General features: G+C 44.5%; 1 protein-coding gene across 10 annotated transcripts in view; it reads left to right on the plus strand.

Moving 5' to 3' along the window:
- The window catches only part of HSPG2 (heparan sulfate proteoglycan 2), a 191,114-nt gene that overhangs the window by 90,829 nt on the left and 78,094 nt on the right, over positions 1-22,191 (plus strand). For all 10 annotated transcript variants that reach the window (XM_075605833.1, XM_075605836.1, XM_075605834.1 and 7 more), the window contains 24 exons: positions 100-225; positions 412-522; positions 1,137-1,433; positions 2,711-2,830; positions 3,766-3,897; positions 4,821-4,965; positions 5,106-5,257; positions 5,496-5,642; positions 6,356-6,519; positions 6,633-6,812; positions 8,290-8,486; positions 8,881-9,028; positions 11,371-11,498; positions 14,005-14,091; positions 14,773-14,831; positions 15,649-15,716; positions 16,644-16,784; positions 18,265-18,447; positions 19,249-19,428; positions 19,961-20,079; positions 20,159-20,270; positions 20,486-20,599; positions 20,763-20,884; positions 21,406-21,492. In XM_075605833.1, coding sequence (XP_075461948.1) covers positions 100-225; positions 412-522; positions 1,137-1,433; positions 2,711-2,830; positions 3,766-3,897; positions 4,821-4,965; positions 5,106-5,257; positions 5,496-5,642; positions 6,356-6,519; positions 6,633-6,812; positions 8,290-8,486; positions 8,881-9,028; positions 11,371-11,498; positions 14,005-14,091; positions 14,773-14,831; positions 15,649-15,716; positions 16,644-16,784; positions 18,265-18,447; positions 19,249-19,428; positions 19,961-20,079; positions 20,159-20,270; positions 20,486-20,599; positions 20,763-20,884; positions 21,406-21,492 — 3,319 coding nt within the window. The remainder of the gene's footprint in view (positions 1-99; positions 226-411; positions 523-1,136; positions 1,434-2,710; positions 2,831-3,765; positions 3,898-4,820; positions 4,966-5,105; positions 5,258-5,495; positions 5,643-6,355; positions 6,520-6,632; positions 6,813-8,289; positions 8,487-8,880; positions 9,029-11,370; positions 11,499-14,004; positions 14,092-14,772; positions 14,832-15,648; positions 15,717-16,643; positions 16,785-18,264; positions 18,448-19,248; positions 19,429-19,960; positions 20,080-20,158; positions 20,271-20,485; positions 20,600-20,762; positions 20,885-21,405; positions 21,493-22,191) is intronic.

Raw genomic sequence — 22,191 nt, forward strand, 5'->3', positions numbered from 1 at the left:
CTAATGTTTTTCTATCTCTCACTCGTTTTTCTTTCTATCAATGTGTCTCTTTCTCCTCGTCTGTTCCTATAACTGGGTTGGTCTCTTCCTCTCTTGTAGTTACTCCTACTGTGCGTTCTTGCACAGTCACCGAATTCACCTGCACAAACGGGGATTGTGTGCCCTTGGGATATCGCTGTGATCAACGCCACGACTGCCGTGACATGTCGGATGAGGAGGGTTGTGGTGAGCAGAGTTCAGTACTGAATGGCAGGATTGGAAAGGGCGTAGCGTTGTGGTCTACGCTTGCAGGACTTAAAAGACGTTAGATTTAACATGTATTTTAAGCTCTCTTTAGGATTGCAGGGAACTACCACAGTGTGAAGTGCGTTTGGCCATGTAATGGCCCCCTTGTCTGTACCTGCCTTTCAGATGTATGTGCGGACAATGAGTTCACATGCGATAGTGGAGAGTGTGTCCCTAACGTGTACCACTGCAATGGGCGTCAGGATTGCAGGGACTCCTCGGATGAGCTAGACTGTGGTAAGTATTGGGCGGTTGAGGACTGGGAGTCTGAATATTGAAGGCCGTCTCACAGCTGTTTTAGAATACTCCAACTCTACTTATTTATCTGCTGCATCTTAACCAATGACAAATCTTGTGACTACATTAATTCACAAATCGCTGCAGGACGAGTTTAACAGTGTATTACGAAACAATAACACACCACTAAATTTAGCACTGCTTAAATACTGCCACTATTAACTAGCTGCTATTATACTTTTTGTTTTTGTTAGTTTAAAGTGTTCAGAAATGAATCACCAAGTAAACCGGACAGAGCTTTGCTTTAGGGCAAGAAAAATGGCTTCATTTAATCATGTCTCAGTTCTTCCCATCCCATGTACAGTACGTCTGTCTATTTTGAGTATTATTGCTTGTCTGTGTCATTCCAGTCCACATCTTCCAATATAGAGCTGGAACTTGGCGCTTATAATCAATACAGAGAGGCTGAAAAGGTGGATTTAGTCTATCACCTGCATCACAGTCATACTTTTTTCGTTCACCGTCCGTTCCTTATCCACATCTTTCTCCCATTCTTTGTTCTTCATTCCTTCTCTCATGTTATTTTTTCCTCCTCATTCTTTTTGTTCATATAGTCCAAAAACCAGTGGTCATCACCCCCCCAACACCAAGAACTTCTACTCCCCCTGTCGTCATCACGAGGCCCATCACCACTGCCAGACCCGCAACTACATCTCCCCACATTGTCACAAGGCCTGCCTACATCACCACCACCCCCTACAATAGTCCTACCCCCAAACCTCTGCCTGATTTGGATCCACGTCAATGCCGGCGAGATGAGGCTCGGTGCCCCAATGGACAGTGCATCCCGAGAGACTATTTATGTGATGGGGAGAAAGACTGCAAGGATGGAAGTGATGAGCTGAGCTGTGGTGAGAACTCTCTAGAACTATTCACGCAGTGGCCGTGTTCTCGCTACACTCAGCATAAAGCTATAGTGCAACTAGTATACATTCAATATCCTACCCATGTCCATGAAATATTACCGGGCCCAACTTTATCTGGAGCTACCATATGCCCAACGCATGCATTTGGAGTTCAAACCTTCTCCAGACCTACCTCACAGTGCTCTGTAGCATTAGAAGCATTGCTTCCTGTGCCACCCAACACACACAGATACAGAATCACAACATACTACCTACCAAGCAGGCATGCAAGCCCATCTCCTCTACACACAATGACATTGCAAGTCCCAGCCCTATCAAAATCTTTAGCGGGAATGTAAGAATTAAAACGTATGGTTCTAGTGAAAATGTTCGCATTGGTCTGGGGAGTTACAGTAGGGACATCAGAATAGAGGAAACCAACGCAGCCTCATATCCTTACAAAAAAATAAGTACTGCAAAGGTTAGATTGTAATATTCACCATATTTTTCCATGGACATGCGTTTCACGGAGTCCTGCCCCAGCTGGGGGACATCTGCTCAGATGCCCCTGTAAATTGATGAATATTCAAAACTCTTGTTAATTTGTACCGACGTAGTGAAAGTTCAAGTTCACTATACTCTACAAGAAGGTGAATTTTACCCGTCGCCCTACATCTGATGGACTCTGTGTTCCCACCGCCGACGGCCTTGTTCCATTTTGTGTCCCAACTTTGCAACGCTGACCCTTGTGGCACTCAAAGTGGCGATACAGTTTGCATTATGTTTAGTTGTTTTTGTTTTCATAGGTGCAGACGTTGCTTTGCTTTAAGGAAATGTAATTACCTAAGCTGACGATCGATCCGTTCTCCCGTGATCGATCGGCAAAGATCCTGCTTCCCCAGGCTCCCACTATGGCCGCCTATTTCAAAAGAGGAAGTGCTGTGCATTTGTAAATGGTTGCTATAGAAACCTAAGGAAGCTTAACACATTATAACTCGTTATAAAGGGCATAAAGAATGGGGAATAGTTGAAAAAAATTATCTAATACTACACAACTGATGTATGAAAAAAATCCACATATAGGATTCTGAATGTAAGCTTAATACGTTAAAATGCATTAAAAACAGGATAAACGTGGGAAAATTAAAAAAAATGCTGTATTAGCTAATACAACACAACTGATTTATTAAAAAATAAATAAAACACATATACAATGTTTAATGTATTGCTGCTTGAAGTGGTTAATCGATTCCGTGAGTAGACATGTAATCTCTCTCTCACAGGAACACTTTTTCCCTGTGAACCCAATGAATTCAAGTGCAAGAACGAACGCTGCGCCCTGAAGCTTTGGCGCTGTGATGGGGACAATGACTGCGGTGACGGCTCCGATGAACTGAACTGCCGTGAGTGTTCCTCTCTTCCTCTTTATGAGGTTTTTCCCCCCCCAATAGACTTGAACGGAGGGATAGATGAAGACTGGAAAGTGTATGTAAAAAAAAACAATATACTGTACCAAGGTACTGGAATACTTTCTAGAGTCAAGATTTGTCTTCTCCTTCATCCTGGTTAAGGAGTTCAGTCTCTGCTCATTTGCTGTTCTTCTTGGATTCCGTGTTGGCTTTCTGCAGCATAAAGTCTTCACCCGATAGACTATTTCTGCCGTTTGCAAAAAAAAACAGTATTATGTGTAAACCTTACAACAGGGGTCTCAAACTCAGTCCTCAAGGGCCACCAACAGGCCATGTTTTATGGATATCCCTGCTTCAGCACAGGTGGCTCAGTCTTAGACTGAGCCACTGATTGAGCCACCTGTGCTAAAGTTGGGATATTCATAAAAGCTGGCCTGTTGGCCCTTGAGGACTGAGTTTGAGACCCTTACCTTAGACAGGGGTGCGCAAACTTCCTTCGCTGCGCCCCCGCTACCTGCTCTCCTCCTGGGTTGCGCCCCCCTCCCCCCTTACCTCTAATGTGGCGTCACATGACGCTGTGGGGTCATGTGACGTCACGTGACCCGCGGCGTCATCTGACGTCACGTATCCATTGCAACGGGCGTCATTTGATGCCGCTTTGCCAAGGAGACGCGTGACTGAAGCCGGGTAAGTAAGTTTACAGATGCCTCGCGCTCTCAGCCAGCGTAGTCCTATAACACAGATTGTAGAAAGTTAGTTGCACGCTGAGGATCAGGCTCTGTTGTACAGTTCAGCACCCATTGGTAACCCTAAACCGCTTTTATGGCTGAGCAGTGGACTTGACATTAGTCTGTTGCGCCCTTATCTGGCATTATCTTATTGTAATAGCCATTCATGGCAATGAAATTGTACATTGGTCGTCCATGCAGCCACGAAAGGTCCAAGTGATACCTGTGCTCCTGACCAGTTTGTCTGCGTGCACTCCCGCACCTGCATCCCCGCCAGCTACCAGTGTGACGAGGAGGCGGACTGTCCTGATCGATCCGATGAGGTTGGCTGCAGTAAGTTGCAATGGTTTTATTTATAGTAAATTGCTGAAAATGCTTTTAAAGAATATGGCAAGAAGGTACGGTTTCCTAAACCTTATGTTGCACTTTATTTTGTATTCGTGTGGCAGATGCGCTTACTTGGGGGACTTTCCTGGTACATACAATATAACAAAAGTGGAACTTTCTTTTTCTTTTGGTGAATCTAATGAAGTAGGCATCCTGTGCTCACACTTGTCACTTGTCAATAGAAAATATACTATGCAACTGCTAGACCAGTACACGTGTTGAGGAACCCTATAATTATATTGTGAAATTCTGAGGAACCCCATCCCTCTCTAATAGTGTGTTTGAGAACAGATGCATTTTAAGGAACCCGAACCCTCTCTAATAGCATGTCTGAGATCAAATGTGTTATAAATTCTTTTGAATTTGGTACAATTTTTAAATTACCTTATAATTGCAGGGGACCTTTTAGGGATGCCCGGGGAACCCACGGGTTCATAGGAACCCCTGTTGAAAAACATTGTTAGACAAATACTCTGATGTAGAATGATGGACTGTTATAGTAAGAAAGTTACAGATTTGAGAACCAGGGACCAACATGTAACATTTTTAAACAGATGCTGGATTTTGGGATTCAGCTATTCTAAAGTTTCCAATAAAACCATTGCACTGACATTCAGTGTAATTCTTTTATTTCAAATTCTACATCAGACTGGTTAGAAAGGGTGTCTTGATTTCTGTAAAAAAAAACAAAAACTGTTTAACAGTTGAGAAGATTTTCCATGAATTTCACCAGTTCGGTAGTGACCCAATCTTTCAGTTTAATAGATTGACATTTACCCGTTTATTATATCAGATCAGGCGCTGCTTTTTGTCACCTGCTTGCCACATGCAGTGGTCATTATGTTATCCTTCACATTACTTCCAATCAGATCCTCCCCAAGTCATCACTCCACCTGAGGAGAGCATCATGGCATCCCGCGGAGATACAGTTCGCTTTACCTGTGTGGCAATTGGAGTACCAACTCCCATCATCACCTGGAGACTTAACTGGGGTCACATCCCCGCAAGTAGCAGGTGAGAACGCCCAAAAAAAGTCTGTGCTCCCACAAATGCCAAAGCAGAGGCAGTTTGGAAAATAGATTGGATAATAAACGTATGCTATTCCTTCCCTTTCCTCCTTTTTCTCTGACCTTTGGTCCCCTTGCATATCACAGAGTCTCGATGACTAGTGAGAATGGGCATGGCACCCTGATCATTCGAGATGTGAAGGAAGCAGACCAAGGAGCTTACACGTGTGAAGCCATCAATGCCAAGGGCATGGTCTTTGGTATCCCAGATGGTGTCCTGATTCTGAAGCCAAACAGAGGTAGGCTCAAGACATGCCAAAGAAAGCTTCACGTTCTCCAACCTCAAAAAATGATGCTCAAAAATCAGATTGTACAAGGAATGAGCCACATCGACTCATATTACTGCAAATTCTCAACTTTATTTGTTTTATTTATTTGTTTATTTGTGTTATTATTCTGCTATATGGTGGTAATTTGTCTCCTATAAAAGAGAACGTTATTGGGATATTTCGTGACCTTTTTACTTCTGGCTCTTAGGTCCCTGCCCCGAGGGCAGCTTTCATGTTGAAGGCACCGCTAGGTGCATCCCCTGCTTTTGCTTTGGAGTGACTAAGGTCTGCCAGAACACTGGGCATTACAGAAACCAGATCCGACTCCGATTTGATATAGCAGAGAATTTTAAAGGTAAGCCATAAAGTATGTAGGCATGTCTTATGGAGGACTCCTTTGCCTGTTTATGAGAACAAATTGCCAGGGGTGGCAGGGAGTTGAGTCCTCTTGTATTTCTTATCAATAGAAATCCTTAGTTTAAGATTATCCAAAGTGTTGTTATATAGTGTAAACTTAACCTGATATGAGATGCCTTAGGACATTTTTTTTATAGTGATTAAATCTGGTCTTTCTGGGACCACACGCATGCTTTCAGTATATTACCATATCAGATAAATATGTGTTCAAACACACATATATTTGCATAATTCATTTAATGTATGAAAAGTCAATAATATTTTATTTATTCAAACTGTATATATATATATGTGTGTGTGTGTGTGTGTGTGTGTGTGTGTATTTATATATCTATATATTGGACATGAACGAATTGTATCAGTAGTTCAGTTATCTGTGGCTATTGTGTATGTTGCACGACTTTCAGATGTATGAGGTGTTAAAGCATGTTATTTAGTTTCCGTGGGGCTCAGGTTACCCCGTCACGCAGTTCCATCAGACTGAGGATTAACAGCCAGTGATCTGATAGCTCGAAGCTTTCGCTTTAAAAGTAAATGTGTAGGCTTACATTTGCGAAGGTGAAGTGCAGGGACCAAAAGATATATGAATTAGATGGCGTCTGTTTCATTTAAGTAGAAATGCTCACCTGCTGCCCTTTGTGTCCATCCCAGGAGTGAACGTGTCTGGGCCTTCTCACCCGGGCATCCCTCCACTCTCATCAAACCAGCTGCAGATTGACCCAAGTGTGGAGGAATTCCAGCTGGTGGACCTTTCCCGAAGATTCCTTAGCCATGACTCCTTTTGGACGCTCCCTTCACAATTCCTAGGGAACAAGGTATGGCTCCTGATATACAGTATGGTTATCTGTTCTAGTATTTAGGCCACATGGGTGTGGTAGCACACGCTAGCTGTTAATGTTACCTGCATATCCCTGGTCTCTCATTGCAGGTGGACTCCTATGGGGGATCTCTGAGTTTTAAGGTTCGTTATGGGTTAACCCGTGGTCAGTCTGAGCCTGTAAGGAAACCAGATGTGGTTCTGATAGGGAATGGACAGAGACTGATCTACCGAGTCCAGACATCTACCCAGCCATCCATCGTGAACCAGCGTAAGGTCCAGTTCACTGAGGTGAGTCCATGTACGGAAACAATTGCATTGATACGACTATGTAACAAGACAATTTTTAAACAAAACCGGGGACATTTTAATCCAGTACCTATGTATCAAAGCATTTTGTTCCCTTTGCCCTAGCTTGCGATTTAGAGACGAGTTGGGGAGGAGTTACATGGTGCACATACCACTGTTCTTACATATGCCGCAGCTCTGCTCCAAAACACAATCTTTCCCCTTCACATAGACCCTCCCTCTCCCAAATCAGGGCATATTTGATGGGTAAATAACCTTTTGATTTACCCCTCTAGGGGTCTGTAACAAATTGCAAAAGTAGTTCAGGAAACAGGTTTAAATAACGAGGGCTTTTTTTTCAAGGGGAACATAGTTCCTGTACCTTTTTTCATAGACCACATTGTAATTGTTATAGCATTATTGTGATAAGCTAAAACACAAAAAAAAAAGAATATTTATATGTTTTATAAAACAATTAGAATGTAATCATTATTATTTAAAAAATAATAACATCGATAACATAGATCGTAAATGTGAATATATATGATTGCGCACGTTCAAGAACAATATCCCCCCCCCCAGTCACATCCTCACCTTTTGAATTCCCTCACTTTTTTTTTTAATAGAAAAAAAAGCACTGTAAATAACTATGTATGTTTGATTAGAGAGGGAGGTAAACAAATTATAATTCTGCAAGTGATACCAATACAGAGCATCTCTGCGTACTTAAGACCTGACCTGTTGGGGGGTCTTGAGGACTGGAGTTATGGAGCATTAGAGGCAGAAAGTGGAGACCAGTTATTGCCGTCACACAACTGAGATAGTATTTTTTTGCTCTCTTGGTATATGTAGTAATCTCCGGTCATAATCATATCAGTTTTATTTTGCTGCATGTTAATGTTCTTTTTGTTCACTACTTGTTGTTATTATTATGCATTATCTACTCATCACAAAGGGAATATAACAGAATTATACATAAGGAAAGCTAGATAATACAAAATACATAGCGGTTTATCAAAGGGGAAAATATCTGGGAAACATTTTGAACTCGGGGTAAAAAGAAAAAGGAGGCGTCTCGGGGCCCCACTTTTGATCATGTAAGCAGGGGTGCGCAAAATGTTGGTGCTGCGCCCCCCTGCCTGCTCTCCCCCAGTGCTCGCGCCCCCCCAACTTATTGTTGTGCCGGCATCACATGACCCCTCGGCGTCATTTGACACCGCGTTGCCATGGTGTCACGCCACCCGAAGCCTGGCTGAAGCAAGGTAAGTGAGTTACAGAGGCTTTGCGCGGTCCTCCAGCATTTAATTTAAATGCCTTGGGGAAGAGCGAGCGCGGGGCCTCTGTAACTGAATCACAAAATCTTGCGGACCCTGATGTAACGTATGAGGGGGAGAGTATGGCTGTTGTGTGTTGTACCCCTAGTGCACTGTGTGGGAGTTTTCTACCCTCTAACATCTTTGTCACCGGCTTTGCTTCTTAGGAACACTGGCAGCACGAGTCTGGAGCACAAGTGACCCGGGAGGACCTCTTGATGACCCTGCAGAACCTGGATGGCATCATGATCCAGACGGTCTATGACAACAAGATGGCGAGTGTGGGTCTTGGTGACATTGTCATGGACACCACCTCCGTGGAATATACACAGCTGGGTGTTGCCGTGGGGGTGGAGGAGTGCAGGTTGGTATTTGCACAGGTGTAGTGGTGATTTAGAGGTGGAGTAGGAAGCAGTGATTAGCTTATCAGGCAGTCAGAGGAGAGGGAGTGTGTGGGACAGAGCCTTTGAAATGCAGTTCTCAGACAGAAGAAACAGTTCTCACAGTAAAAGATCAGATGTTCTGTACTTCTGTTCTGTATTGTTTTAGGTTTTTTAATTGTGCTGCTAGAACAATGCTATACATAGTAAAAGAGTATGGTTACAACTCTGAATCTCTGGCCCAAGGAGCTTGCAATAGTAGAATAAAGTGACTTACTCTCAAGCTTATTCTTAAGCTGAATTTTCCCATTTCAGAAGCCAGTGTTGCAGCTGTAAGAGTGGGTGACGAGAGTGTGGCTCACAGCTTGTCTCTTTCAGATGCCCTGCGGGTTACTCTGGGCTCTCCTGTGAGGTCTGTGCTGCCCAGTTTGAGCGAGTCCCTGGTGGACCCTTCCTCGGAACCTGTTCTGGCTGCAACTGCAATGGCCACGCCAGCTCATGTGATACTGTGAGCGGTTACTGCCTGGTAAGACAAAGCAGAAACTGGCCATTCCCAGCTGAGTAATGCAAGAGAGCATGCAGAGGGGCTTATCTCTGCCACTACTGACACATTTAGGAAAGGGGGAGCATGCACAATCTTTTAAAATTAAGATACATTTGGGCAGTTGGACCCACAAAGCCGTTTGTATTTAGGACCAACACGTAACCATCACCCTGTGCATCATTTCCGGGGTATACAATTAGAAGGAAAGTGCTTAGCTCAGGGGAGAGGTAACTTAATAGTATGTGTGGATGCTGCATGAAAAAGGACCGTTCTCAGCCCAAATGGTGATATTTTAAAGAGAAAATCAGCGCACCTCAGAACGGGAAGAAAAAGAAAAATATATTGTGACATACGTTCAAAGAAAATACGAAGCTTTTTCACAATGTGGTGAGATATGCAGTTACATGTCAGTGTCTGACCACAGGCACTTAAAGGTGTCTTTTCCTGCGTTTGGCCGTCTCTCCATACAAGGTGGATAATGAAGGAGCCAAGCAGCCTCTTGGAAAAGGTATAAAGTAGACTTCTTTATGTTTAAAACCAGAGAAACCACTCACATAAAGTCCATTAGTTCGAAATATGAGCCAGATAGAGACAATCCCCTTCGGATTCTCATCCTAGAGTAGTCTAACTTTAATTGATTTGAGAGCCACATGTTTTGCATGTAGCTCCCAATTTGATCTTTTAAATTAAACTTGTTGCTGTCCATTAGAGTCAAAGAAATTAGAGTGAAAGATAGTGGTAATTTGTACAAAATGGGTCTGTTGTTTCTTATCTAAAATCATCTATTCTAAATAATCCTGTATAGAATATTCTCTTTATATATTCTATGGACAAAGGAACGAGTTTAATTTAAAAGCTTAAATTGGGAACAACGTGTAAAACATGTGGCTCTCAAATCAATTTAAGTTAGACTACTCTAGGATGAGAATCATCTTCATGACCGTAAGACAGATGGAACTGAATGCCAATACAGTATATGCCAATGTCCATGTGACATTTTTACTAGGAAAATGTATTATTATTGTCTATGTACTTTTGATCTGTATTTTAATATGTTTGTTTGTATGTGCCCATTGTATGTGCCCATTGTTTAGGCTGAGTCCCCAGTCAGCACTGTTGCACGCGCGCCCAGCGGGGGGGGGGGAGGGTGCGGCGCATGCACCGCGCTACACCGCGATCTGCGGTCTGAGTGGAGGGAGAGCATTTGCGACGGGAGGGGACGTGGCGATAGGTTTGCGGGGGCGTGGCCATGACGTCCTGTGGCTGGTTCACCCTCATTGGCTGAACCGCTGGAGGGGGCGTGGCCACGCCTCCGTCGCAAATGCCAATCTCAGTTTCCCATGCCTGCTTGAAAACCTGTCGCGCACCGCTGGTGAAAGGTGCGCGACAAGGTAGGAACTGGGACCAGAGGAACTGGGGGGGCGGGGCTTGATCCTCGGCGTGCGCTGTAGTAGTTAGTGGGACCGCAGCCTTATAATCAATGCTTATTATCTGCTACATGTTACAATTAAAATCAATTAGATTAGGAATAGAAAGGGTTATATATTAGGTGACAGATGGACTGCCAATCACATACCCCATAGGAAGCATGATCCCCCAGAGAAACACATAGGGTGACGGAGGACCAGATAGAGTGTGACACACGAAATCCCGGAAGTGACGCCAGGGGACGGCGAGGACGATCTCAACATCAGGAGAGAAGGGGGATTGTCTCTATCTGACTCCTATTTCGAACTAATGGACTTTGTGAGTTGTTTCTCTGGTTTTAAACATAAAGAATCCACATTGTATGGAAAGACGGGCAAACGCAGGAAAAGACACCCTTACGTGCCTGTGGTCAGGCACTGACATGTACAGTAAGTGCATGTCTCGCCACATTGTGAAAAAGTTTAGCTTTTTCTTTGAACTATATATTTGTCTTTTTCTTCCCGTTCTGAGGTGCGCTGATTTTTTTTCTTAAACATTTCTGTGGACTCTTTACCTTTGTAAGGACTTCATTGTAGAGTAGTTTGAATAGCATGGGCTGTGGAGCAGTGTAATTGTTGTTGATTGTAGACTGGTATGAAATACACTGTAAATGGTGTGATTTATTCTGCAGCTGTCACTGTTCCAAGCATCAATTTTGTTATGTTAGCGTTGATAGGTTTAATCCGATGTTGGTTTAATCCGTTTCCATATGGAAACCTGCAAATTGCTGTATGTTGTCACAATGTTATTGAAGCAAAGCAGTGGGCGGTTATTGAGTACTGAACCCGTCACCCTCGGGTCCTTGCACGTCTCGGTTGTTTGGATGTTACAGCTGCATTTTTCCTTTATTCTGTAAGAACTGCCAGCACAACACAGAGGGACCCCAGTGCAATAAATGTAAAGCGGGCTTCTTTGGAGACCCCACCAGAGGCACTTCAGATGCCTGCCGCCCCTGCCCCTGCCCTCACACAGATGCCAGACGCAGGTGAGTCCGCCAGCATCCACCAATCCTATGGGGCGGGTTCTGCTTGGCTTTAAACCCTTTGTTTGGATGCTGTTGATGGTTTGGTGGTTGATTTATAGTTGCGGATTTAGAGGCGTGTATTTGATTCCACGTGCCAAAACACAAAATAGTATACCCATATAGTGCGTGCACTCGAGCTCATGCATAGAACTCTATATGATGTTTGTAACTGGAAAGAGATGGAATTCCATCTCCACTAATATAATTTATTTTATTCAGGTAGCAAAAGAATGTGTGTTTAAAATCTATTTCAACAATTAGCGTATCAAAAATATCTTGTATATAAACAAAAACAAATTGATATTAAATTTGCCACTTTACGTCCAAAGTGGATAGCTAACTATATATAATAATATAATATACAAGTGTGTGATTTACTATAATCTGTTATTAACCCTATAGTAATAGGGAATGTAATAATAATAATAATAATAATAATAGCATGTTCTTGTATAGTGCTGCTAGTTATACGTAGCGCTTTACAGAGACATTTTGCAGGCACAGGTCCCTGCCCCGTGGAGCTTACAATCTATGTTTTTTTTTCGTGTGCCTGAGGCACGGGGAGATAAAGTGACTTGCCCAAGGTCACAAGGAGCCAACACTGGGAATTGAACCAGGCTCCCCTTCTTCAAACTCTCAGTGCCAGTCAGTGTCTTTACTCACTGAGCCACTCCCTCTCAATGTACAGAGCAGCCTCTATATACTAGGCTGTATCAAGGGATATATGGTTTGTTATATGTAACACTTATATACTCACTGCGTTACACTTTTTACTACGGATATTATTCCGTGGCATTATTATCACTATTCACTCACCTTTAGATATTTCTTTATATTACTTATCGTTTATTATCACTACACATTATATACAAACCATTATTCTGTCCCTTTCCCCACATGATTGCATCCATTATCAGGATATATATATATATACACATGGAAGTCGCTATGGGTTATGCATTTAGACCCTGAAGGCACACACGGCTATCTAAACCAGTCCATTGATCTAATGTTATGTATGAACATTTGGAATATCCAGTACAAAATGGTATAACATATGTCAGCTACTAACAGCAGCGTATTCAAACAGGACTATAGTCGGTATGATAACACTGACCTAATTCATTCAAGCAAGCTGTGTTTACGGATCCTAGTAAATCGTTATTATTTTGGATGTTATAATATACAAGTGTGTGATTTACAATAATCTGTTATTAACCCTATATTAATAGGAAATATACAGAGCAGCCTCTAGATACTAGGCTGTATCAAGGGATATACGGTTTGTTATACAGTATGTAACACTTATATACTCACGGTGTTACACTTTTTACTACGGATATTATTCCGTGGGTTTATTATCACTATTCACTCACCTTTAGATATTTCTTTATATTACTTATCGTTTATTATCACTACACATTATATACAAACCATTATTCTGTCCCTTTTCCCACATGATTGCATCCATTATCAGGATATATATATATATATATAGTGGATAGCTAACTATATATATATATAACAGCACAGATAACATTCCAAGAGACACTGTTTTTAAGTTTACCTTTTGCTTCATTCATTGTAACATCGCCGGAAGAAGAGATCAGTGTATCTCGAAAGCTCGCACAAATAAAAGCATTTCGTTAGCCACAGAACGGTATCATCTATTTTTTTTATTTTTTTTGTGATTATATATATATATATATATATATGTATATATATATATATATATATAGTTAGCTATCCACTTTGGACGTAAAGTGGCAAATTTAATATCAATTTGTTCTTGTTTATATACAAGATATTTTTGATACGCTAATTGTTGAAATAGATTTTAAACACACATTCTTTTGCTACCTGAATAAAATAAATGATATTAGTGGAGATGGAATTCCATCTCTTTCCAGTTACAATAATCATATAGGGTTCTATACATGAGCTCGAGTGCACGCACTATATGGGTATACTATTTTGTGTTTTGTTACTATCTTCTATCCCTGTATGTACCCCTCATACACAGTATATATTACACCTTAGCTGAGCAGTAGCTGCTCTTTTTGTATAACTTTGATTCCATGTGCATCATATGCCACAGAGCAGGATTTAGGTTCTTCACCTCTAATTTAGTGGCAAAGAACATGGATTTCTTGAGAGCCATTGCACATGAAAGTCGTCCTCTCTGCCAGTTTGTTTAATGTCAGATTCTGCAGAGTTATTGCGTGGAAATATTGACAACATTGCCCAATCCTACAATCCCAAATACATCTATCCGTGTACTTCAGACTGTTAATATAAATGTACAGTACTCAGCACATAAGCGATTGGCAGTCCTTGGTATAGAAGCTGCATCCTTAGGGAATAGTACAAGGTTTGAAGCAGTTGATCATTATACGTTTAATGACCTCTGCTATAGATGTGTCCGTGTCTCCGTTTCCCTGGTTAAAATTCAGTTTGATCTCTTCAGGTTCTCGGACTCTTGCTTCTTGGACACAGACGGGCAGCCAACATGTGATGATTGTGCCCAGGGTTACACTGGGCGCCGATGTGAGAAGTAAGTTCACCTCGGGGGGCAGAGGAGTGCTGGACTTGGGTTGTAATAATGGCTTTGCTACGTGAGGAATATTAGGGACCGCTAGAAAGCACACGTCCCATCCCGCTGCGTTAACGGTATTGTACTTTCTAAGTGAACAATAACAATTGAGCAATGTTAAGAGGGCCATTCATACCTGTGCAAAGTACCAGCACACGAGGCCCAGGCACTCAAAGTGAATATGCCTTTATAACGCCTCCCTTTGGCCGCATACTGTATACAACTTAATGCCGTTTGCTTTATTTAGTAAGTTAACACCATCATTGCCAAAGGAGCCTTAGGCTGCGCTTATATCGACAGCGACGCGACGTCGCGGCAAAACAAATGCATTGCCGCCGTCGCGTGCGCTTATAGTAATCGCGGCGCGACGGATTGGTCGCGACGCTGGAAGTCATCTCTATTTGATTTTCCAGCGGCTGTCGCCTGACCGTCGCGACGCCGTCGCCGGCACTATAAGCGTAGCCTTAAGTGCATTGCGCTTAGTGCATTGCGCACTAAAATGGTTAATAAACCGTATGCTACATACTTTAAAAATGTGGATCCCGTGATCACATATTACCAGTAAGCCTTAGCAATTAAAAGAGAACCAGAGATTGCTGCCTGGGTGTTGAGTGCTAAGAGCCTTCCTTTCCCTTCCTGCAGGTGTGCGGAGGGGTATGAAGGAACCCCCATGCAGCCTGGAGGCAGATGTGAGATAACTGGTTAGTAACAGCTCAGTACACCCTCTGAATTGTCTTTCCCCGTATGTAAATAACAGCCGGGCTTGGTACTGTCATTTGTGAACCTTTCCCCTACCTATCAGCAATGAGTGTAAAAGGCAAAGCTACAAGGACTGATCATGGATTTCCGGCTCTCCATTGACAGCCCAAAGATTGAGGATTATGTTTCCCTGTGGTGTTAGTTGTCCTTCACCATGATCTGTGAAGGACACTTCCATGGTTACATGTGGCTAACTGTAAATCTTACTCCTGAAAAAATCACCAGCTGGATCATCCAGCAACATGTTGGCTATTTTCTAACAAAGCATCCAACATCTGTATTCCCAGTGAGATAAAAGCAGATGTGTTTTACAAGTTTTAGTTTATACAGTATTTACTCAATTATTTTGGAAGAAACCAGAAGGCAGGAATAATTAGATGGCTCTCATGGACTTATGATCTCTAGCTGCATTTCTGGGCTTTTACAGGCTTAATGTATTTGCCGTCTGACTTTGAGGGGAGTAGACCATTGGGTGATATGTAATGAGACTCCTGCACTGTAACATAGTTAAAAAGCTCAGGAATTCAAATTAAGTGACATTTGCCAATGAGCTCGTAACCAGCTGGGAATTCATTCTACCCATTGAGCCACTCACTAGCAGAAGTCCTTGATGAAACGAGATGATGCTCAGCTACTTGTAAGACCTTCTTTGAATATTCTTCCTCAATTTCCGGCCTCTTCGTCAGTTATTGGCCGCCTTCTTCCCTTTATATCTGTAATGGGTGTTACATAACATAAATATTGTTTTTGTATCACAAGGTGACAGCCTGAAGATATGTGATGAGAGAGGAGGTGCTACTTCTTCCCAGGGCACCTGCTTGTGTAAGGTATGTGTGTCCGTTTTCCAGTTAAACCTGTTACCAAAGTATTGTATACTCCTTCAGATCACCCATTTGGCCATATGTTTCTTGTATGTGTGCTATGGCAGGGGAGCGCAAACTTTTGGAGCTGCGCCCCCCTGCCTGCTCCCCCTGCGCCCTCCTTACCTTGTTTGGTGGCGTAAAAATGACACTGCAGGGTCACGTGACCTCACGCCACGTGCCCCTGTTGCCATGGGGACGGGCATGCTGGCCTCACGCGATCCCCCAGCATTTAATTTTAAATGCCTCAGGGAAGAGTGCAGGGCTTCTGCAACCGCCAGCGCCCCCCCCAAAAATCCAGCGCCCCCCAACTTTACACACCGCTGTGTTATGGTATAATCTTATGCTTCAGGGTCTGCGTAACGGTTCATAAATCCATTCTGTTCCTTGTACACTCACTGCAGTGCACGGATCTCCCTTAATAAACTATATGTTCCCACTGTGTCTATGTTATTTGGTGATGTTAGAGGTTAGTTCATTAGAGTACACTCCCAGGGATTGCTTTGTTCTGGTAACATATCCTTTAGTGCACCGCTGGGCAACTCCAGTCAGGGACAGGCGTTTCCCACCCCTGCTTTAGCACATCATTCCATAGGAGTTAAACGTGCCATTTGAAGCCCCCCGGTTCCTGAGACACCGGGGAAGATAGCAGCCTTTCAGTCCCCTCCAGGGGAAACAAACAGGGGGTTTCAATCTCCTGCGTCTCGCGCGCCAACCGGAAGCCCCAACGTCATCCATTGCGACTTCCCATGGGCTCTGTGACGAGGGACATTTGAATCCCACCCTCCAATAAAGGAGGTAATGGGGATTGCTGCTTTAACTAATATTACCAGTTGCGTTCTTGTACAATTTCTCAACACAGTTTCTCCCCCCCCCCCTCCCCCTCTATTCTAGTCCAATGTTGCAGGGAACCTATGTAACGAATGTAAGACGGGCGCCTTCTACCTCAGTGACAAGAATTCGGACGGCTGCCTGAAATGTTTCTGCATGGGCATCACCAGGCAGTGTGCTAGCTCCTTCTGGAACAGAGACCAGGTACCTACTGTTCTCTTGTGCCCCTAATGTGTTTGCTTTCTTTATTTTAACAGCTGCCTTTGTGTGGTCTCTAGGAGTGAGGTTAGGAAATGAGCGGTATTCTTTGTGTGTTTTCAACTACAATCCTGTGTGCAAACAAATAACAATAAAAAGCACGAGATTTGCTGCAAGGGCTGGGACCCGCTGCGCCCGGTGGCGCGGGCGGCCGCGTGAGCGCAACTCACTATTGCTGTTTAGCCTCACGATCCGGTCCCAGTCCCTCCTCACTGCCAACTGACTACGTACTGTGACGCGTCAGCCAGCAGGGGATACCAGAGAATTGTGTTCCCGTGCGGCGACGCGTCACATGGTACGCGAGTCAGCCAATGGGGAGGAGGGGAGGAAAGGAGCCAGATGGGAGGCGCCTTGGGGGGGGAGCAGGGAAGGAGCTGCAGGTTAAAGTGTGTGCGTGTGTGTGTGTATGTATGTGTGTTTGTGTGTGTGTGTGTATGTGTGTGTATGTATGTATGTGTGTGGGGGGTGTACGGCACCACGATCAGATCCCGCCCCCCTCCCTCCCGCTCCCGCCCCCCTCCCTCCCGCTCCGGCTCCCTACAGACCGCATATCGCGGTCTGTGTCTGTCAGCGCCCCGCCTGTCTGCAGTGCGGGCGCGCTGACTGAGGGAGCGGGGCCTTAGCCTAAGAGTTGCGCAGGGAGACACAGAGAGAGACGGCTTCTCTCTGCTGACTTGTGGCGGCCCGGTAGGATTTAACGCAGCAGGAGTCCCATTCAGAAGCCGGGGCCCCTGCAGTGTTGTTCCTCCTGGGAAATGTAATGGCTTCCCGGCCCGGGAGAGCTGTAGCCGCGATGCAGCCACATCAGCTGCTCCAAATTGCGGGAACCAAGGGCAGTAAGTCTTGCTGCATCTGCATCTCAAACGCACTGAAAATAAAGCATGGGCAGACTATGTAACAACTTGCAATGCTGTCAGTCTAATTCAATTCATTGTTTGGCAGCAGCACATAATACCATCATATCATGCCAGCCAGTATGACGTTGTTTGTTCCCATTTGACCGCTGGCCTGGTGAAGAGTAGCCACCGTATACACACTAGTGCAGGGGTGGCCATCTCCAGTGCTCAAGTGCCACCAACAGGTCAGGTTTTCAGGATATCCCTGCATCAGCACAGGTGGCTTAATCGATGGCTGAGCCACCTGTGAACTGTTGGTGGCCCTTGAGTACTGGAGTTGTCCACCCCTGCACTAGTGCATTGAGCTGTAATCTTCATACCAATCATTCCTGAGAAACACCCAGGCTGTTTATATTGATGTAGAGTTTGGTAGATCAGTGATGCCATATGGATGATGGTGCTGGCGGGTAAGCATGTATTGCATGTATACATGTATGGTCCAGCTTTTCAGGCTTTTTCTAAGCATACATAGACCGTCTTTGTCATTCGTCCACCCTGCAGACATCATATTCATTGGGGTTTCTTCACAGGTCCGCTCTACTTATGAAAGCCATGAGAGGGTGCCATTCACCATCTCCAACGTAGCCAGCACCCGCACATTCAGCGAGGGGATCAGCGTCACCGGTCCTTCAGAGCTGACTTTCGGCTCCTTCAGCACCATCCCTCAGGATGTTTATTTCTGGGTGCTGCCGGAGCGCTTCAAGGGAGATAAGGTAAGGCTGAATGTATTGCCAATTTGCTGCATTGTCTGTTAGACCAGGGGTGCGCAGAGTTTTGGCCCTGTGCCCCCTGCCTGCTCAGCCCCAGTGCTTGCCCCCCCTCACCCCAACCCCCCTCCACCCCCCACACCTGGTATCCAGCGTCATGGTCAGGAGCAATACAGAGGCATCGCACGCTCCCCGGCATTTCATTTGAATGCTTTGGGGCAGAGCGTGGGACCTCTGTAATGGCCGCGCCCCCCAGTTTGCGCACCCCTGTGTTAGACGAGTATCTTGCACATACAGTATACGGATATTTACATCTGCCTGGTGCATGTTACTACGTGATAAAGCCAAGATCATGACTTCTATTACTATATTTAACAATGTGACTATAGCTCAGGGGCGGGCAACTCCAGTCCTCAAGAGCCACCAACAGGTCAGGTTTTCAGGATATCCCTGCTTCAACACAGGTGGCGCAATCTACCTGTGCTGAAATAGCAATATCCTGAAAACCTGACCTGTTGGTGGCCCTTGAGGACTGGAGTTTCTCACCCTTACAATAGCAATATGTTATTTGTTGTTATTTTTTTTAAGTTACAATATTCAAAATGTGTTAGAAGAAGAAACATGGATAAGATAAATAGCTCCCTCTTATGCACCGTGTGTTCCTGGAGAAACAGGGATACAGTAGGATGCAAGGTAGGGCACGCAAGGCCGGAGCACACCTGAAGCCTAATGCTGCCGTACGTAATAGAAGTTGTTACTGGAAAAGAATTCCTGTAAAGCCAATTGGGGCTAACTGTTGTGTTACAGGTGACTTCGTATGGAGGAGAACTACGCTACACCATCACATACGAGGCGCCTCTCGGGTCCCAGCCTCTCTACAGCCAGCCTGGTGTTGTGCTGCAGGGAAATGGGATCTTCTTGGAACACTTTGCAAATACCAGAACTGCCCCTGGATCCCCCGTAACTATCACAGTTCTCTTCCGAGAGGTAAGATTTCATAGCAGCGAAACGATACCTACTGTACTGTACCTGTTCCCTTTCCAGGATTAGTAGCAGCAGAAAGAGATACTTTCAGATCATTAGTCTTACTCGGAGTTTGTTTTGAGAAGTATTTTGATCTCGTACATATCCCATTGATCTTTCTTGGGTTGACCACTGTAGTGCGCAGATGTAGCAGACGTTATTACACGTATCATAACGTGTTAAATAACAACGTGTGTTATCTTCTAAACCATTGTTCTTCACAGCGGCAGGGTTAACGCAATGTATTGTGTTACCAGATGCAATAACGTCTGCTACATCTGTGTATTCACAATCAATAGACTAATTACTAGGATATCCAGTAATGGAGATCATCATATCTTTGTCTTAACATATGTAATGAACCTTCTTGCTTTTGATGCTTACAAACGGTGGAAAGGTTTATGGTGTTAAGCTGGACTATAAAGCCACCGTGTCACAAGATCTACAGTTTGTCTTTCCGATATAATCCTTATTTACGGTGCTTTCTTACTGGCAGCATGCATGGCGTAGGGCAGATGGTCAGGATGCAACACGAGAGCACCTGCTGATGGCTCTTGCCGATATAGACCTCTTGATGATCCGTGCATCCTATACAGAAAGGATGTCCGAGAGCAGGTAAGGAAGTGAGCCATGTGTCGTCTGAGCACTTTCTAGTAAGGTACTGCCCCCCATAACCTTGTCGCTGCTTTCATAGGATCTCCAATATCCACATGGATGTCGCCGTACCCCACTCAACAGGACTGCAGCGAGCCGTGGAGGTGGAGCAGTGTGCTTGCCCTCCTGGGTACGCTGGGCCATCTTGCCAGGTTCGTGTTTTGGGAATGAATAGACCTGAGATGCAGAGAAGCTTGGGAATGTCCTTATCTTATTATAAAACGGAACCAGACTATTAGTTGCCAACTGTTACATTTGATATGTAATGTTTATTACACACGTAACGAGAGAGGGTTTGAGTGTGTGATAGTAAGGGGTGTTCGTGCAGTGTGTTGCTGGTTTAAGATCTTCATTTATTTTCCTTCAGGACTGTGACATTGGTTACACACGCTCTACCAGCGGTCTTTATCTTGGCACCTGTGAGCGCTGCCAATGCAGTGGCCACTCAACGGAGTGTGAAGGAGAAACCGGGGAGTGCCAGGTGAGTGAATAGCCCTCGGATAGGTGTACGCAAGGAGTACTTTTCTGACACCTCCTGCTTAAAACCCAAAAAGTCAGAGGGATCGTGAGGCCCCGCTTTCACGGTCTGTATTCATACTGAAAATCATGCCAGTTTGCCGAGTTGTCATTTTGTTGTCTTTCAGAACTGCCAGCACAATACAGAGGGCCCCAAGTGTGAGCGTTGCAGGCCTGGATTCTATGGGGATCCCAGACGTGGAAGTCCTGTTGATTGCCAGCCCTGTCCATGCCGCGGGACATCCAGCCAGTATGTAGCCAGGCCAATCCCTGTAAACTCTCTGTGCCCTCACGACTCCCATTCCGTCTCATTTTCTCTGGCACGTCAGTGTTATGTGGTGTTTATGAATAACCTTTTTTCTCTTCATCTTTTTATACTTACTGTGTCCCTTACCCTTTCTGTGTCAGTTCTTCCCAACGCTTCACACCCCTCCCCCCCGTATGTTCTACACAATATACTGTATACCAGGGGTCCCCAACACACTTGAGACTTCAGGAGAGAGTGGCGGGCACCAAACAATTAACATGCAGGCACACGCACACATACAAAATACACTTACCTTGGTGGGAGGCCTCCAGAGCTGCGCCGATCCCGCTCGCCGATGCGGAAGTTGGGCCCGACTTTTGCGCGGACCAGCACACAGCGACTGTTGGCTACACTGCGGTCGTGGGCACCCACAAAATACTTGGCATGTGTCATTGGGACCACTGCTGCATACGATGTACTCTATAGTGTCCTATACTTGCCTGAGACCTGTGACCTCTCTTTAGGTACTTTGGAACATGCTTCCTGGACACAGACGGATATCCAACATGCGACTCCTGCCCTACTAGCTATGCTGGGCGCCAGTGTGAAAGGTACAGTTTCTTCTGTCACTTTGGGTTAAAGCAGCTATTCCCCCCCACACCCACAGAAGGCTATAGAAACCTGTATTTGTTTAACTAATATAATGCTAGTTTCCCCTCCCCCCCTGACCTTGTCCTATATGTTTTTTTTAGATGTTAGTGTTATAAAATCACAATGTTATTAATCACTAGCATCTAAGGTTACCATGGTAACCAACCCACTGCACGCGGCTCTGCAGAGAGCTTCATATGAACCTCTCTGACACTCAATATTTCAAACGCTTATATCTGCTGAACGGAGCATTAGATCTTAAAAATAAAAACAGCTATGGAAAGGTACGAGGAGACTTGGTAAGTAAAAATTAAAATGCAGACTAGCAGACTACTGCTGCTTTAGTAGTTGAAGCTAATGTTTGGGGATCTGAGCAGTGTATACTTAAGGGGACAAAGCAGCAATACAATACAGGCATACCCCGCATTAACGTACGCAATGGGACCGGAGCATGTATGTAAAGCGAAAATGTACTTAAAGTGAAGCACTACCTTTTCCCCACTTATTGATGCATGTACTGTACTGCAATCGTCATATATGTGACTAACTGATGTAAATAACGCATCTGTAACAGGCTCTATAGTCTCCCCGCTTGCGCACAGCTTCGGTACAGGTAGGGAGCTGGTATTGCTGTTCAGGACGTGCTGACCGGCGCATGC

Source organism: Ascaphus truei, chromosome 6 (assembly GCF_040206685.1).
Source record: "Ascaphus truei isolate aAscTru1 chromosome 6, aAscTru1.hap1, whole genome shotgun sequence".
NCBI classification, from domain to species: Eukaryota; Metazoa; Chordata; class Amphibia; order Anura; family Ascaphidae; genus Ascaphus; species Ascaphus truei.